At 39.0% G+C, this 16830-nt stretch overlaps 1 protein-coding gene across 1 annotated transcript in view; it reads right to left on the bottom strand.

The window, feature by feature from the left end:
- Positions 1 to 5025: 5025 nt before the first annotated feature.
- Positions 5026 to 16830, bottom strand: part of trpc7b (transient receptor potential cation channel, subfamily C, member 7b) — a 53641-nt gene continuing 41836 nt past the window's right edge. Inside the window, exons 8-12 of the mRNA XM_063486825.1 lie at positions 11252 to 11447; positions 9993 to 10211; positions 7701 to 7781; positions 6673 to 6748; positions 5026 to 5198 (exon numbers count right to left, since the gene is read on the bottom strand). Of these exons, the coding sequence (XP_063342895.1) occupies positions 5059 to 5198; positions 6673 to 6748; positions 7701 to 7781; positions 9993 to 10211; positions 11252 to 11447 (712 nt within the window). The 3' untranslated portion in view covers positions 5026 to 5058. The remainder of the gene's footprint in view (positions 5199 to 6672; positions 6749 to 7700; positions 7782 to 9992; positions 10212 to 11251; positions 11448 to 16830) is intronic.

The following is a 16830-nucleotide window of genomic DNA, read 5'->3' as shown; positions in this document are numbered from 1 at the left end:
TAAAACAGGGTACGCTTAACAACAAAAGTTAGTAATAACAGCCTGACATAAGACTGAAGGAAGAAACACATGTACACAAAAACTCACTCAGACACTAATGAGGATGGGAAAAACAAAAGGAGGGAAGTAAAAACACAGAATATCTCTTAAGGAGCTAATCTTCAGAATAAAGCCGAGTAAAACAGACACACAGAGGGAACACAGGAGTCCCATAAAATGAGCAAAACCTTCAAAAACACAAAGGAAGCAAAAAAAACCAAACAAAAAAAATCCCCCAAAACAAAGGAAGTCTAGGACAAATCTTTACAAAGATCATGACAGGCAGAAAAAGGCAAAATGAATGGAAGACTTTTTAATCAAAATATTTCTTCTCCTGAAATGACATCTTCTGTATAAACCAGTCGTGTTTCAATAGTCACAAAAATAAATTTCAGTGGAAACAAGGACACCAAAATCTGCTGTTTGTCATCTAACAGACGACCATTTAAGGCAGGTTTTAGTGAAAACTAAAGGTGTTTGTTGGCGTTTTTATTATCGCAGTAGAGGCAGTAAAAGTAAAAAAAAAAGAAGTGACAGCCTGAAACAGTGCAGAGAAAGTGGTGACTGAATATCATGGAAAGACAGAAGCCTAACAAACATCTGCACGTATGTAGGAACCAAGAGTTTTACTGTGCTGTTTTAGAGGGCAGCTTTCAGGATGCGTCTGTCACGCCAAGTGCGCTGGCGAGGTCAACACACAGGTGCAGGAACACAAGCACACACACACAATCACTCCGGCTTAGAGCAAAGCCAATTTCCCAGTCACAGTGGGGCTCCTTGGCTTTTAAACCCTCTTCAAAGTCAGTCTAAAATGGTCTATATCAAGGCAGCATTAGCTTCATGTAACGCTTTTACAGTAGTAAGACTTTGCTGTGGTTTTAAGAAACTGTTCCTGAGGCGCAGCTCATTATCACAAAAGAAACATTACAGCAACTTGGGTGTTTACAGAGGTTTGAGGGCAGTAGGACCATGAGGGTGGAAATCTGGCTAAGATGTCCTCAATCTGGCACTATAGCTAAGCTCTAATACCTGACTGAGGGACTTTGAGTTATGTTATTAGTGTTTCCATGACATCACATTATCATTAACTATAATTGTGGGCAAAGACTATTAAATACTTATTAGATGAGTTTGCATGCTAAGCTGCATAAAATACAAAAAATTGTGGAAACAGAAGGGTGGCACATTGTTGGTGCTCATCACTGTCACCCCTTCCTACCACTGTCCAGGTGCCAGTAGTTGTCTGTCTCTCCATGTTATCCCTGTGAAAGAGTGGCAACCTGTCCTTCACTTGTCCCCGCCTTTCACCCAGTGTCAGCTGGGAAGGCTCCAGCCTCATTGTGACCCTGGTTGGATAAGTGGTCAACAAAATGGATGATGGATGGATGTAAAGCAGACTATCATGTGGTGGAGGTGCTCATATATATGTGTACAACACAACACAAAGTATATGGATATATTTCATTATACATATAATGTTTTATTAAAAATATTATGTGTATTATACATTTGTCACACTGTGTGGAAGTGTACATTCTGTCTGGGGAACTCCCAGCTGTTCAAATGTGTTGTGAACAGTGTTGTTGGAGCACAAAACAACGCAGCAGCCACATGTTTATTTTCTTGCTCCAGCACCTCTCATCCACTAGTGGGTAAAGGTAAAGACAAATGCTGAATAATTAAATTCCAGAAGCAGAAACATACAAGGTAAATAAATTTAAAAAAACAACAACAGTCAATATAGAGCTTACTCTGTTTAATTTAAGGATCAAAAATATGACAATATACCATACAAGATTTTGATTTAATTATTAATTCTTGTGTAGAAGTTAAAAATACAGTATTTGAGGAAATGTTCTCTTTCTGGTGGTGGGTCTTTTCATCATTTGCATGGTTCTACAAAAAGGAAACTAATTAACAGCTCTAACACCTAATACAAATAAATAAAGAAATAAGGTCGAGTCCATTTAATTGAAATGAAAATCTGTGTGAAAAGCCTTTATGTATCTGAAACAAATTAAAAAATCATATCCGTAAAAACAGCATTTTAATTATGTTTAAAGCCTTCTGATTAAATACTTACTATTTATTTGAATTAGAAATATACTTGGCCATATTTGCCTACTAGCAAGTTTAAGCCCTATCTATAAGAATGAAGCCCTATCTGTAAGAATGAAATTATACATTTTAATTATACATATATATGCAGGTTTTAGGTTTTACTGTCAAAGATGACTTGATGGTTTTGGGAACTACCTGGGCTCTGCCTGGGAAGTACCCACTTTCAAAGCTGTTTGTTCAAGCATTTGTTTAACTTGGACCACTATTAGGAAGTCTAAAGTGATGCAACAGCAAGTCGGTAATTTATCATCAGCTCTTGCTGTGGTTTTTTATTTTCCTGCAATCCTGTTTCAGCCTCTTTTCTGTCTACGCGGCTTTTGTTCTGTGGTGGATGCAAAGTAGAAATTTAAGAGGACCTGCTAACAAAAGATTTTACAAATTTTCTTTGACAATTTAAAAACATGCTGTATTCCCTCTCTCGTATAGAGGCTAGAGTCATTTTCTAGGCTAATATTTACCAGTGTTTACTTTCTTTTTCTTAGTGCCAGTTGCTGCGTTCATGTGTTGAACTAGTGAATAAACACTGCTGAACCAATTATAGTTCTTAAGCAGGAAAAACACTTACTCTGTAGCAGGAGATTAGAAAATATCCTTAAAAAAGCCCTCTAACTCCTGCAATGTCTACTTGCAGGAGAAATAGTGCATACTACCTAGGACAATTACTAGAACCATGAAAAAAAATTCGGGAGTCCAAAAGCACCTAATAACAATGTTGATGATGGCTGCAATAGGCCCATCTTGACTCTTCCATCTGAGGGCAAATAACTACTGTAACCAGCCACACAATAAAAGAATGGTAATATAGTTCTGCTTTAGCTTAAATATATTTAAATTTTATCTGATTAATTTCAAGAAGGATTGATGGAAGTGAATGATATATTCTAATTTTCTGAATTCATAGAAAAAGCCTTGGAGGAACCAGTCCAACCCACTGATTAATATTCCAATACCAAAATTTTCTCATGAAACATGGCGTCTCTAAACTTAAACGTGGAAAAATATGCAGGTTGGTGTGACTGCCAGCACTGGATGTTGATGTTTTGAATGAAGTATAATTTTCAAGGATTCAAGAAAGAACCTTGAATTTAATGATTAATTAATAAAAAGAATCAAGGACAGGAGCTTCTTAACTAGATCTACTGGTGTGTCTTTCAGCTTTGGGATGCCTAGTATGTTCATATTTGCTTTAAATCAAAATCTGGGCCTCAGTCACAAAAGGGAACGATGATGTATCTGATCCCACAGGTCATCATAGATTTTAGCACCCCATTTATATCTACATTACTCTGGACAATAATGTCCAGATTTAATAACTTCTCAAACTGTTTTATACTTTTTTATTTTGTTTGTTTAAACTATTTTTCAGCTATAACCAATGTCTAACACAGCACTTTAGTTTATGCTGTTGTATGTCAAATATGTCTCCAAAATAAAATAAAAGAAAGACCATAAAATAACTCTGCACAGCTTCTGCAGCTGAATTCCAGTTTTACTGCCAGATCACTGCATACATAAATATATCTCTGCATCTCGGAGATTTTCTCTCCTCACAAATGTCTGGCTGCCCTGGAGCAGACTCAGTTTTGCTACCTTCACGGGCTTAACCTCAGTGCTGACCTTCTGGATTTAGAGCCGTAAACATATTCCTCGCGGACCTGTCACTTTTTTGTTACCATTTTAGAAAACATGAGACACTTAGTGCTCCAAACACACAGTGGAGAGGGGAATATCTAAAGCAATTATCTCGGCCATACTTCAACACGCTGGTTTAAAGTTGTTGAAACAAGAATGGCCCTCTTGATTTTAAAGAATGGAAGAGATGCATTGTAAAAGCCTCAGATTAGTTTCTGTTTATCCTAATTGTCATTTTCTTTTCTGGCAGCATGAATGAGGTAAAGAAGAAGCTGTCTGAGTGGATTTTTTTTTTCTTAAATTACAGTCATTTTGTTCTAGCATGGATCTTCTGGATCTGCTGGACCTAACACTGTCTGTGCTATGAGGACAGAATTCTAAATGACATTAAGATAATAAGACAATGTTTAATATTTCAGTGGTTTCTTTAATGACTTTTAAATAGGTGCATTTTTCCTGAATCCATAGAGTCCTGATCATAGGTTGTGCACTATGAATGGATATGCATTAATTAGACAGCCTGCTGTATAAAGGTGTGTGCAGTATTCTCACAGGCATCTATGCTTGTCCCAACAAAGTGAGGACTCAGAAGCAATGCCAGCCTTTCCGGTGTAAATAACAGTGGCAGTTTTTTTTTTAAAGATATTTTTCTCACTTGTTCCTCTCCCCCTCCAGCCCTCTCTCTGTGTCATCCCGTTTCTGGGTTTCCCTCTCCGAGTTGGTGATACATTGATATATCTTGGCAGTGGGTGCGGGGGCTTTTACTGCCTCAGTCTTATGCCCCGTGGTGCCTCGTCATATCTCATGGAAGTTGTGTTTTCCTCCTCATTCGTCTCCCTCTGCCTCCCACCCAGCCTGCGAGGCTCTTTCTTCCTCTCCTTTCTCGCGCCTCGTGAAAGACTTTGCCTTTAATTAGAATTGAACTGTCAGCACAAAACCCCTCTGACTCGCTTTACTTCACCTCTGACCCTCTTGTGTTCACAATCTGCTTTTCACATTCCTCCCTAATTGTGTCCTTGCATAACTAAATCTGCTGTTTCACTCTGCCCAGTTTCTTTATGTCATGTTTTTCTTCCACTGTCCTCCATTCATCCTGTCTATCTCATAAACATCCTGCTTCCCCTGTCTCTTTTCTCTCCCTCTTGTACTATCAAGGCCTTAAAAATACCTGTGCTGACCCAGCTTTCTGCCCCCCACCCCCACCCTCCCACCTCTTCCTGATTTCACCCTTTCTCACATTCTCCCCATCCCTTCTTGCAAGTCCTGTCAGTGTCTCATGGTGTTCTTGCCAAACTTGTCGCCAAGTTGCTGGATGAGCAGAGCCAGCTCGCCTGCGGCCTGGGACTTCTCCTCCAGCAGTTCATATCGGAGGCTGGAAATGTCTTGTTTGATCTCCTTCAGCTCACCTACAACACAGTCACACACGGACACAGGTACAAAAGAAGAGCTGAGGTATGGCACAGGAATTAGGGCACATTAGTACGAATGATCAAAGACATGCATGCAGGTAGGCAGTTACCTACAGGATCACACAAAAAGTGTTGATGCATGTGAGCAATGACATCATTTTACACTGAAGTACACACAGTACAGTCTCAAACGCAGTAACGCATAACTCTTGTCCCTCATGTACAGTGCATTTAGAAAAGTTTTAAAACCTTTTCAAAGCTTCAGTTTCATCTAAAAAGGTATTAGGCTCTTTTTTCTTTCTTCAGTAAACACACAATACTCCACAGTGACAAAGCCATTTTTCAATTTAATAAAACTAAGAGGTGAATATTAAATTTTGAATTTTTTTGGACCTTAAAATGTTGCTGCAACCAAAATGAAGACAGTTGTGCCTAATTCACCTGAAATAATTAGCACATAAAGTCTCACAGTTTATGGTGTGTGTCAAAGTGAAAGCCAACCCACTATGTTCACAGAACTGTCTGCACAATCATCACAAAAGCCTGTCTAAAGTAACAATTGGGGGAGGATCCAAGAAATTTTCTGTAGCATTTAAAGTGTTCATTGTTCTCTAATGGAGAAAAGTTTAAAACGTATGAACACTCTCTTTAGATCCGGCCACTTAGCCAAACAGAGTAATCAGAGATGAAAGGGCCCCGATGCAACATGTAACCAGAAATCAGGTGATCACTATTAATGAGTTCCAGAGCTCCTTTGTAAAGATGGGATAACTTTACAAGACAAATTCAATGCAGCAGCCACCAATTAGGCTTTTGTGATAGAGTGGCTAGACAGAAGCCATTCCTCACTAAAAGGCACACAGCAGCCCGCGGGGAGTTTGCCAAAAGGCACCTGGATGTATTTCTGACCATGCAAAGCAAACTCCTCTGGTCTAATGACAGGATGATTAAACTACTGGCTGAAATTCCCAGTGGAGTGTGTATAGGAAACCAGGCACTGAGTGTTACCTCATTAATACCATCCCTACAGCCAAACATGATGAGGGAGCATCATGCTGTGGGGATGTTTTACTTCAACAAAGACTTAGGAGTACAGAGATAACTGAAAGTGGCTCCCCCATCCAACCTTGTTGGAAATTTTCCAAAATAATGGTATGCCAACCTTGTGCAAACCTCTCCACACTCTGAATACTTATGTAAAAAGCATATTTCAGCCTTTTATTTTTTAATTTACAAACATACACACACACACACACACGCACACGCACACACACAAGCATTTTTACTCTGTCATTTTAAAGTGTTACAACTCCATTTATATTTTTAAATGAACTGAATCTATTAAAACATTTTTTTTATACATACCAATATGCAGAAAAGTTGAAAGTGTCTGAAAACTTTCCGAACACAGTGTTCCTTAAGCACATAATGACACAATGAAAGTGGGCTTTAATGAAGAGGGAATTTTTACCTTCATTAACTTCATCACTCTCTCTGTCCACTTGAGCCTTAAGCACATAACGCTTAATCAGGCGCTTCATGATCTTCTATGAGAAAGAGAAGAAAAAGAAGATTAGACAAAGAGGACGTGTCAAGGGGATGTGGCGACGGATGCTATATTTACCCAGTAAACTTCTCTGATTGCATATTTCGAAACTCATCCACGCTTGTGTGTAAACATAAGCACAAAGCTGTAAGGACAGTGAGTGAGTACTGTGCCTTTGAGATAGTAACTGAGACACTGAGAATAAATCTGTGGCCAACAGGGATCTGCTGCAACTGTTTCCAAGCTTCAAGCTGTCAATTTCTGCATGTAGGGACTGTGAACATGGGTCAATACTGGTCCCCCCACATGTAGCATACATGCACACCACACCAACTGACATCTTACTTTTGTGTGTGGGTGTGTGTAGTGTAGTCTAGTAAAAAACACACAAAATAGGAGGCTTAAGACAAAAGTGGAGTCAGCCTATCAAGGAAGCTAGATTTCCCTCAGGGGAGAGGTGAAGAACAGACTAAGGTGGAAAGCATCTTTCCCCTTCTCAGTGTTATACTTTGAGCTCATTTACTGAGTGCCTACCTTCGATCTCTTTCAAACAGCTCATTAGAGGAATTTTCAGCCTTACCCTGTTGCTCGCTCTTCTCTTTTTACGTCTTCCTTTCAGTCAGTGCCCTTCCATTGAAACTTGAGAGATTTCTTCCTCTCTACCAGCTCTACCTTATCTTTGTGTCTCCCTCACACCTTCTTTCTTCTTTCTTTTGTGTCAGAATTTCCTCATTGCTTCCCTCTCCTTTCTCCTTCACTGTCATCACCCTGCAGCGAACCTCGCTCTCGCTATAGTTCTACACCCATCTAATACTATTCTCTTACATATTCCTTATACTGTCTCTTTGTCTCCCATTTGATTCCTTTCTTGCCTCCATCAAATTTTTAAGTCTTGTCTCATTATCACTCCACACATCCTGTGCTCTTTGTATCCAGTTCGGTCTCCATCTTACCTGGTATCTGGTGGGGTGTTTTCTAGCTTTTCTCTGGGTGAACTCTTCTCCAGGCCGTGGATAAGACTTGAAGCGTTCATCCTACAAGAGCAAGAAACAGATAGAAGAAGTCGAGTGTTAATGTCATATTTTAGGTTCTATGGATCATGCCAGACGGAAGCATTTGAAAAGGGTGTTAACGGAGGCATCATAGTGGCAAGACGGCAATAAAAGAAAGGCTAGGGCTTAGTGTTTATTAATATCTGCGGTTGAGATGTTTTAAAAGAGAAGGCAAAGAGAGTTGACTGCATACCCTTGCCAGAAAGAATCTTTATTAACTCACTCCTAAGTGCCTTTCATGTCTACGACCTTGCTTTGTAGCATGTGTGTCACTTCAACACTGCAGTGTAAAAAAATAAAGGGTTTAAACTGAAGTGCGAACTACGCAACAAACTGGTCTACAGTAAAAGCAGGAAATATCAAAAAGACCAAATGCTCAAATGGAGACTAAGTTTAGCAATAAACAGATGAATAATAAACAATATTCCTCTATCCTAGAACTTCTGACAAGGCTTTAAGTTATGAAGCATCCGATCACAGTGGATTCCAATAAGCTTTTTTCTCCAAGAACATATGAACTGTTTAACTGTAAAAAGACAACCCAAATTGTCTGAATAAAAATAAGACCATGCAAATAACTACTGAAACTTAATAAAAATTGATTCCCTTTAAAATGAAGAACCCCTTAGCTAATGTTCGTTATGAGAGAGCATTTATCAAGATGAAAAGGTCATTGTCAGTTTGAGCTCTCAGTGACTTTATGTTTTTTTTTCTTTTGCAGGGAAGTTCATCTTGTGAACTGGAGCAACAGCACATACAGCATTTTTGTGTGCTATTGTGAGGTAAATAAATATCTTTTTAATCCCTTTTTATCATTTCTTTATTGTACCATACACCCAGACATCTACTATTGTTTCAGACTCAGTGAGTGTGAGAAACACATATCTTATGCAGAGGTTTTCAAAAGGCCCACTGACAAAGCTGAAATCTCTTTGGTGTGTTTTCTGTGATCTAGTCCCCATGCAGTAACCTGCTTTGTGGGTTTTTGCTGCCTCCAGCTACCTTATATTGAAATTAATTATCCCTACTGCTGTGAAAGGCAGTTAACCAAAGAGCACAAGAACGAACATGAACACCACCACAAAACAAACACTTACCGAATGAACACAAGTACACACAATTTATGTGCATATGCTTTTTGAAACTAAAGTGATTAGCTTTACGTTTCTTAAACAGCAGACAAAACACGCACCATCCACTACGAAGATACAGACACAGAAAGAGCAGGCTGCCTTTTCCTAATCTCAGCTGACATTTTCCAACACTGTACTGTGGACTGGTGCAAGCTCATGTATCGATCGCTTGCTGCACTTCCTTGGCTCGGCTGTGAAACTGTCAGAAAACTTTAGGCGCTCACAGAAGCACCAGGGTGTAACCCATCTTGTCCTGCCTGAGCATTTGAGCAGACGCGGGTAAAGCTAATGGCCTGCCTAATAGCCTAGCTGAGGTGCTGAGGTGAGCCATTTGAGCTTAGGGATCAGGCAGCAGAAATGCCTGCAGAAAACACCAGCACCAAGACTGATTGCGCATTAAATGGTCTATAATATTTTTGTCACACGAGGCATTTTTGTCATTGCAGTGATTTTTATTTAGAAGCACAAATCGTAAGAGGAACAAAGTGTGAAACTGAACTAGATTTAATTTCTAGACTTGCAGTTGGAATATCCTACATTTCCTCTGGGGTTCCTGGTTTGACTGTGTGCATTCTCCAATTACAGTTGCTAAAGATTCAGTGTTTGATGATCAATATACAAATAACTGACCCATATGGGCAACTCCACTGAGGATTGTGGTGGGTGTAATCAGCGTTTATTGCCCCTTCATTGATTTTTAGCAGTTTAACTACTTCCATGTAGGAAAATAACAATTACGCTTTAGCCAGAAAGGATCCTGTCAGCAGAAAAATGGATAAAGAAAGGACTGCATTTGTAGCAGTAAATATTAAATTTAGTGCTAGAAACCAAACCAAACCAAAACTTGACTACAGTTGTCTGGCAATGAAATGTTTTGTTAAAAAAGCTGAAACAAGGTGCTTAGAAAATGTATCACTAACAATCAGTTTAAAACAAATAGTCTATTATTAAATAGCTTTGGCAGCTAGGTTTGGAAAATCATTAATTAACCATGAATCACAATGTCATAAGCAGTTTGCCAAACATGTGTAAAATAATCAAATATAGTAAAAACACTGACCTTGGCCTGGGAGTTGAGCATGCCCATCTCCACCTCATTATGGTGATGGCCGTTGGCCTTGCAGAGGCGAATCAGACAGGACTTGATCCTTAGGACCAAGTAGTAGAAGGACTTAGGGCTGGGAACGAGGTTAAAGGGGGCGGGTAAGGTGCGGCCCTCATCAAAGTAGGAGAGCCAAAGCTTAGCTCGAGCAAACTTCCACTCCACATCGGCATCCTCCTGCAGAGGCAGACAGAAAGAAGCAAAGAGTGTATCTGGTGATAGATGAAGACTACATGAAAAATCAATAAATGAACTTGCTGTATGTAGCTTTTTAAAATACAATCAATACGGACAATGAAGTCCACACACTGAAAGCTATTAAAATACAGCTTATCACACTAAACTTGTTGTTTACTGAACAGGTACATCTTGAAAATGTTTAATAATGTCAAGGTTTTTTGTAATTTAATTCAAAAATACAATTTTTCAGTATAAAATAAAATATTTCAAGTATCTTTGCTTTAATTTTGATCATTATGGCTTAGAGCTCATCAAAATCAGATATCCATTATCTCAAATTATTAGAATATTACCTAAGATCAATTACAAATGACTCATGATAGAGAAAACTCCCATTTCTGCTAGGTATGTTCATTTATACACTATTTACTATGATTACTATTATGTATGCTATGAAGCCAAAAAAAAAAATTATGGTGAACAAATCCCCCCCCCCCAAACCTTTAAATATCAAATTTGCCCAAAATGTTGACTTTAACTATGTAACTTACATAATTGCAATTTAAGTCTTTTGTAATGTGTTCAAATGAAATATATATATATATATATATATATATATATAGGAATATATACCAAGCACATTTTTGTTAATCATTATTTGAATAAATAAAGCTTTGATTTCATATATTCCAGTTGCATTTCACTCAAAATTATTGCTTAATGTTTATTGAGGGTGAAGAATGATTTTTTCAGCTTAAAATATCTCAGGTAAGAAAGTAAGTGTTCATTTTTAGAACAAGCATGACAAAAATCAGAAATGTAAAAATTATTTTAAAACCTTTTGGGTTTTTCTGGAATACTCATTTTATTATGCGTTTGATGTTTTTGCTTGTTGCCACTGTATTGATCTCTTTGTTTTTTTAAGTAATGGTGCAATTCTCCTGCAGGCACAATCAGACACTCATACAAATGAACCTTATTGACTTGTTTACAATATTACACCCTTTTTCTATTGATCAACTATCCTGTTTTTGTACCTCTATCTCCTGGTAAGAGCTGTTGATCATGGCAATGAGCATGTTGAGAAGAACTACCACCATAGTGACATTATAGACTCCGTACAGCACGTAGCCGATGTTCTCTATGAACTTATGGTCATACTTCAGCACCACCGAAATCACTTCAGACAGCCCGAAGATTGACCAGAAAAGAGTCTTGAAACTCTCCTCTACCCTGCAGGAACAGAGAGAGATGTTGTAGCAGTCAGGAAATCAGCACATGCCAGTGACTACACACACAAAAGCCCAACGCGTTACCAGCTAATTGCTGTTTCAGTCACACACATGCAAACACATGAAATGCATTTTAATGTTGTGGGATTTATGAGGTGGCACTGATGAAATACCTGGTGAGTCATGTCCAATTTGAACACATTGCTACCCCATTTAGATCTCTCTCACACACAAACACACACAAACACAATTACCTATAAATACAACCATATAGCACTGTATGTACCACACAAAGCAACACATCGAAAAAGCAGGGAAAGGTTCAGCTCCACAGTTTGAGAGATTGGTTTATAAATCTCTGTTCATTAAATTCTCAGCCTAGTCCTTCATCGACCTTTATTCAAAATACAAACGTCGCTGCACTTAATAGAAAAAAAAAAAGATTTAAGATGAATGTGCATGTGATCCTTTCGGGGGTGTCAAGGTTATATCTAGAAAGAAAGCATTTAAACTCAAATGCATTCAACATTTTTAGGAATAATGGAAGTGAAATAAGTTTTTTTACATTAAATGTCATACTGAATTATACTTCTCACTCTTGTGGTTGATGTATATGTATAATTCTTAACTCCACTTGACTCTACCTCTGACATTTAAGTATGATAACTGAAGCATGGCTAATGTTTCATTTAAAGCGTATAGTGCTTTGCTGTTTCTACTGAGATCCACACTCAAACTCTCAGTTCTGCCTGGAGGATCATTCTCTCACACTGACCCAGTATGTGTTTGAGGGCCAGAGGGCTGAGAAAAGAAAACAAGGTGTAAAAAAAAAAAAAAAAAAAAAAAAAAAAAAAAAAAAAAAGCACAAAGCTGTGAGATCTCTGAACATTGACATTCATGAACATGTCTGCTGTTAAATATTCCACGAGTGGTATGCATGGGCTTGAGATGGCAGAGGGGGGCTCAGTGGGGAGGAGGGAGACGCCTGGTTGGATTGCTGGAGGGGTTGGTGGTGGTGGGAGGCTGTGGAATAGAAGATCTGTAGGTTCCTGGTTGAGAGCTATGGGTGCCATCCAAATTATCTTCTTTCAAAGAGACAGTGTTTCATTGGCACACAGAAAGGTAGGTGATGGCACCTGCTGGTGGCAAACAAGACACTCACATGCATACCAAGATAGAAGCAGACAGAAACACACAGAGACAGACTTTTTCCTCCTCTCTATCAAACACGTAAAAAACAGACTCCTTTGGGTATCTCAGGAATAACCTTTCAAGAAGAAAGCCAAACATACTCTTTAACCTTCAACACCAGATCAGTGAATTTGTCTGTGTGCTCTATCTCTTAAACTCAGATATAATATATCTAAGAATATCTTCTATCATTGCCCTCCATACTTACTTGAAAGTACACAGCTTCCAGAAAACATTAACCAGTGCGCAAAAATAACCTGAACACCATTCTGTAATTACTTAAATACTACGAGAAACTGTTACAGTCTCAGTGTTGCATCATGTTTAGCGTCGATCAACCTTGCACATTGTTGCTGCTGATTAGAAATGCTCCTCTTTAATGACTCGTTTTTTCATGCTGGCCTCTAAATATTGGCATGCAGTCACTATTGTTTTGTGCTGTTCTGATGATAGCTGAATAGTGTATATATGAGCAGCTAACCGCATGGCAACAGCTTAATACATTTAGGCATGCAGACATGGTCAAGATGACATATTTAGGTTCAAACTGGGCATGAGAATGATGGGAACAAAAGGTGATTTAAGTGACTTTGAATGTGGCATGGTTATTGGTGTCTGAATGGCTGCCGTGAGTATTTCAGAAACTGCTGATCTACTGTGATTTTTCCACAAAACCATCTCTAGGCTTTACTGTGAATGATCCAAAAAAAAGAGTAAATATCCAGTGAGCAGTAAAGCTTTGGGTTAAAATGCTTTGTTGATGTCAGAGGTTGGAGGAGAATCACCAGACTGCTTCGACCTGATAGGAGGGCAACAATAACTCAGATAACCACTCTGCATACCAAGGTATGCAGAAGAGTGTCTCTGAACACACAACACGTCAAACCTTGAATCAGACCACACCACCTGCTACTCTTGACAGCTAAGAACAAAAAATAGTGGCCAAGAGTTTACCCAGGGTTAACCCCTTCCTATTTATTTTATATATCAACAGTCTGACTCAGTGTTATAAATGCTCATTTTCACTGTTATGCTGATGTCATAGCCATGTACCGATCTTGTGATGTATGCATCCGTTTATCATGGAGCACTGAGATTCATCACAAACCCTAGAGCTACAGTTTGCTGACAATTTTCTGTGTTATTGTTATGGCTCATTTATTTAACATTATACCCTTTTTAGTAAGCTGCATGAGGCACTTTAGAGTTGTCATGATTCAAGCAAATGGAAATTTTAACAGGTTCAGGAACATATCAATATGCATCAAGTAAGTAATTTCCTCTGTACCCTCAATGTAAACATACGCATCAGGAACAACGTGGAAGCATGCAAATATCTGCCCCCCATCTCATCAGGATACTTAATAAGTACTTGGAAAATGTGCATCCTACAGAGGGGTACATATTACTGGCATAAGCATCAACATATTGCAGTGGCGTCAATGACTGAAGGTGTATGTAAAGAGAAACACATTCAAAAGCATTTATAGCAGTTCTTAGGTGGTTTTCTTCTTTGTGTTGTCATGATAGAGGCCCCAGGCATCAGACAGGCAATTGCTCTGAGGGGAAGGCTCTTTTCAACAGTATCATCTCCTCACTCACTATTCACGTCACACACATCCAGAAGCCAATCGTGCAATCAGCAGAGGAGAGGAAGGTGATTTTGGTGGACTTCCCTTGAAAACCTGTTATTTTGATCCTTCTCTCTTTCAATAATGACTTGTCACTTATCTGAAGCCTCTCTTTCAAGATTAAAAAAAACACACACACACAAACTTTCCTGTCTTTGAAATTTGAAACAAAACAAAAAAGAGGACAATTATCTTCTCTCAATCATATTGTATCCCAATTATCTTTGAAATCAAATTATTCTTCCAATTATTCTTCCAGGTCTCCTTTCTGGCTCTGTGAAATGCTCACTCGATTTAGATTTTCATGTCCCTAAAATTCAAGTACAGATAATGATGAAGGGCATTGTTCCAGCTAACATTAAGGCCCCATTATACCAGACATTCACAGGAACACACACAATTAAAATCTAGCACTCATTACACGGTAGACTATTTATATTCCATGTTCATCTGTTCGCCTAGGCAGATTGTGAGTTTAATAACATCCAAAAATGTGGGAGATATTTACAAGTGGACAGTGTCAGTGAAAGTGAACCCCTTCTTGTCATGTCAACTATGTAAAAATATAAGGCTACATACATGTCCCTCACTTCTATCAACCCTTATGTGAATTGAATGTGGAGTCGCATGTAGATTATTTAAGCGAGCAGCATTTCTTCTTTTATACTGGATTATATTGATGCATGGGCAGCCAGTGTCGCTGTGCATCCTCATTTGTTTTGCTTGCTTTGTTTTCAGCTTATTTAATTCACTCAAATCTGTGTGAGATGCCTCTCAGGGAGAAAGTGCAATTATGGAAAATTTAAATGTATCCTTGGAGATCAACGGGACTGATAAATTTGAATTTGTGTTTCGCTAATGTCAGCTAAGGTTCCGGTCATGTGTGTATTATTTAATACCCTGTTACGGAGATGGATGAGATGCTTAGTGCTCTGGATAATGGAACATTTTTTAGCAACCTAAAAATCAGATTATTTCATTTCAAACCAGTGTGTCTGTATGTGTGTGTGTGCGTGTGTGTTTTACAATAGGGTTGTACAATAGGCAGTGAATCAGCAGGGACAGTCGGCATCTGGAAACGGCTATGAATTGTGTGTTATTATCTGTTATTAAGAGTGGCAGCTCCCTGTAGGCTGCATGCAGCATGACGACTACACCACACATGTACAGACACTCACACAAAACAGTGTTTCCATCAAGCCAACACTCTTCTCTGACTTGTATCCATCACTTTAAAAGACATTACATTAACATTTAACCTCATTCATATCCTGGAGAGGTGCTCTAACCTTAAATTAAGTCTTCAATCTAAAAATTTGTTATCGGGAGTTTTTGTCCCCAGAAAGACGCTCATTCGCCGCAGTGTGACCATGTAATCAGATTTATGTCCCCACAACATCAGCAGTGCAAGTACACACACACACACACACACACACACACACACACACACACACACACACACACACACACACACACACACACACACACACACACACACACACAGTTAACCCTGTAAGACATTGACAGAAAAGAACTGAATCTCTCTCTTTCTCTCTCCCTCCTTACCACACTCATGCTGCATACAGCCTGGCGTGTGCCTGGGTATGTGTGTGGGAGACTGGTGAGTCACCTCGGCTCTGCAGGAGCAGCCCCAAACCCAATCACCAGCAGGCCCAAATCAACCTCTCCGCCCCAGAGACATGCTCTCAGTCTCTCTCTCTGTCTCTCTTGCTTTATGCTTGGAACTCTCGTTGTCTTTGCTCCTCCTCTCCTGCTATCATCTTTGTCTCTTGTTTGGCTGCTCTATCACTCTCCCCTATTTTCTCATTATATTGCCATTGCCATTGCTTTTATATCTTTCTCCACATCGCCCTCTCTCCCTCCCACTCGCTATTTCCATCTTTCATCCCTACAGCTTTTAGCTATTTCTGTCACTCAATCTATTCTTTTGATGTATACGTTTCTTTTTTCAATATTTTTCTCCTCGTGTATTTCTCATCGTTGTTTAATCTGCAGCAATACTTTCACTGGCCAAATGAATAAATGTAAATGTAGCCAGCTGTTCCCCTTTCTGTGTCTCTGAATCTCTCTGACTCTCTCTCTCTCTGTCTGCCCTTCAGTCATTAGTAAGATATTAAATTCTCCTTCCCAATCACTACTCCTCTCCTCTCCTCAGTTCTCCTCTTCTTTCCCCTCCTCAGTTCTCCTCTCTTCTTCTCTCCTATCCTCTCTTGTTCTGCAAACAGATAAGTACTCAGACAAATACAGATTAAACATCTTTAAATAGAAAATTCTGTTTAACTTTCTACCTATTACACCAAAAGAGCTGTCACCATGGTGACAAAAGGGTGGGGCACTTCCCACCTCAGGTTTTAATGACTGAATGAATGCCACTCCTAAGAGATTCCTGCATGTGTGTACGAGTGTTTATTGCTGTTTCTGATACACAAACAACAAAGCAGTGGGAAAAAAAGCATGGGGAAGTGAACAAAAACTAATTTGTGTGTCTGTTTATGAGTGTGTTCACACTGGTGTGACAGACAGTGAGATACAAAATGAGGC

The sequence above is a fragment of the Pelmatolapia mariae genome, linkage group LG2 (genome assembly GCF_036321145.2).
Source record: "Pelmatolapia mariae isolate MD_Pm_ZW linkage group LG2, Pm_UMD_F_2, whole genome shotgun sequence".
NCBI lineage: Eukaryota > Metazoa > Chordata > Actinopteri > Cichliformes > Cichlidae > Pelmatolapia > Pelmatolapia mariae.
This window is presented reverse-complemented; position numbering and strand designations above follow the sequence as displayed.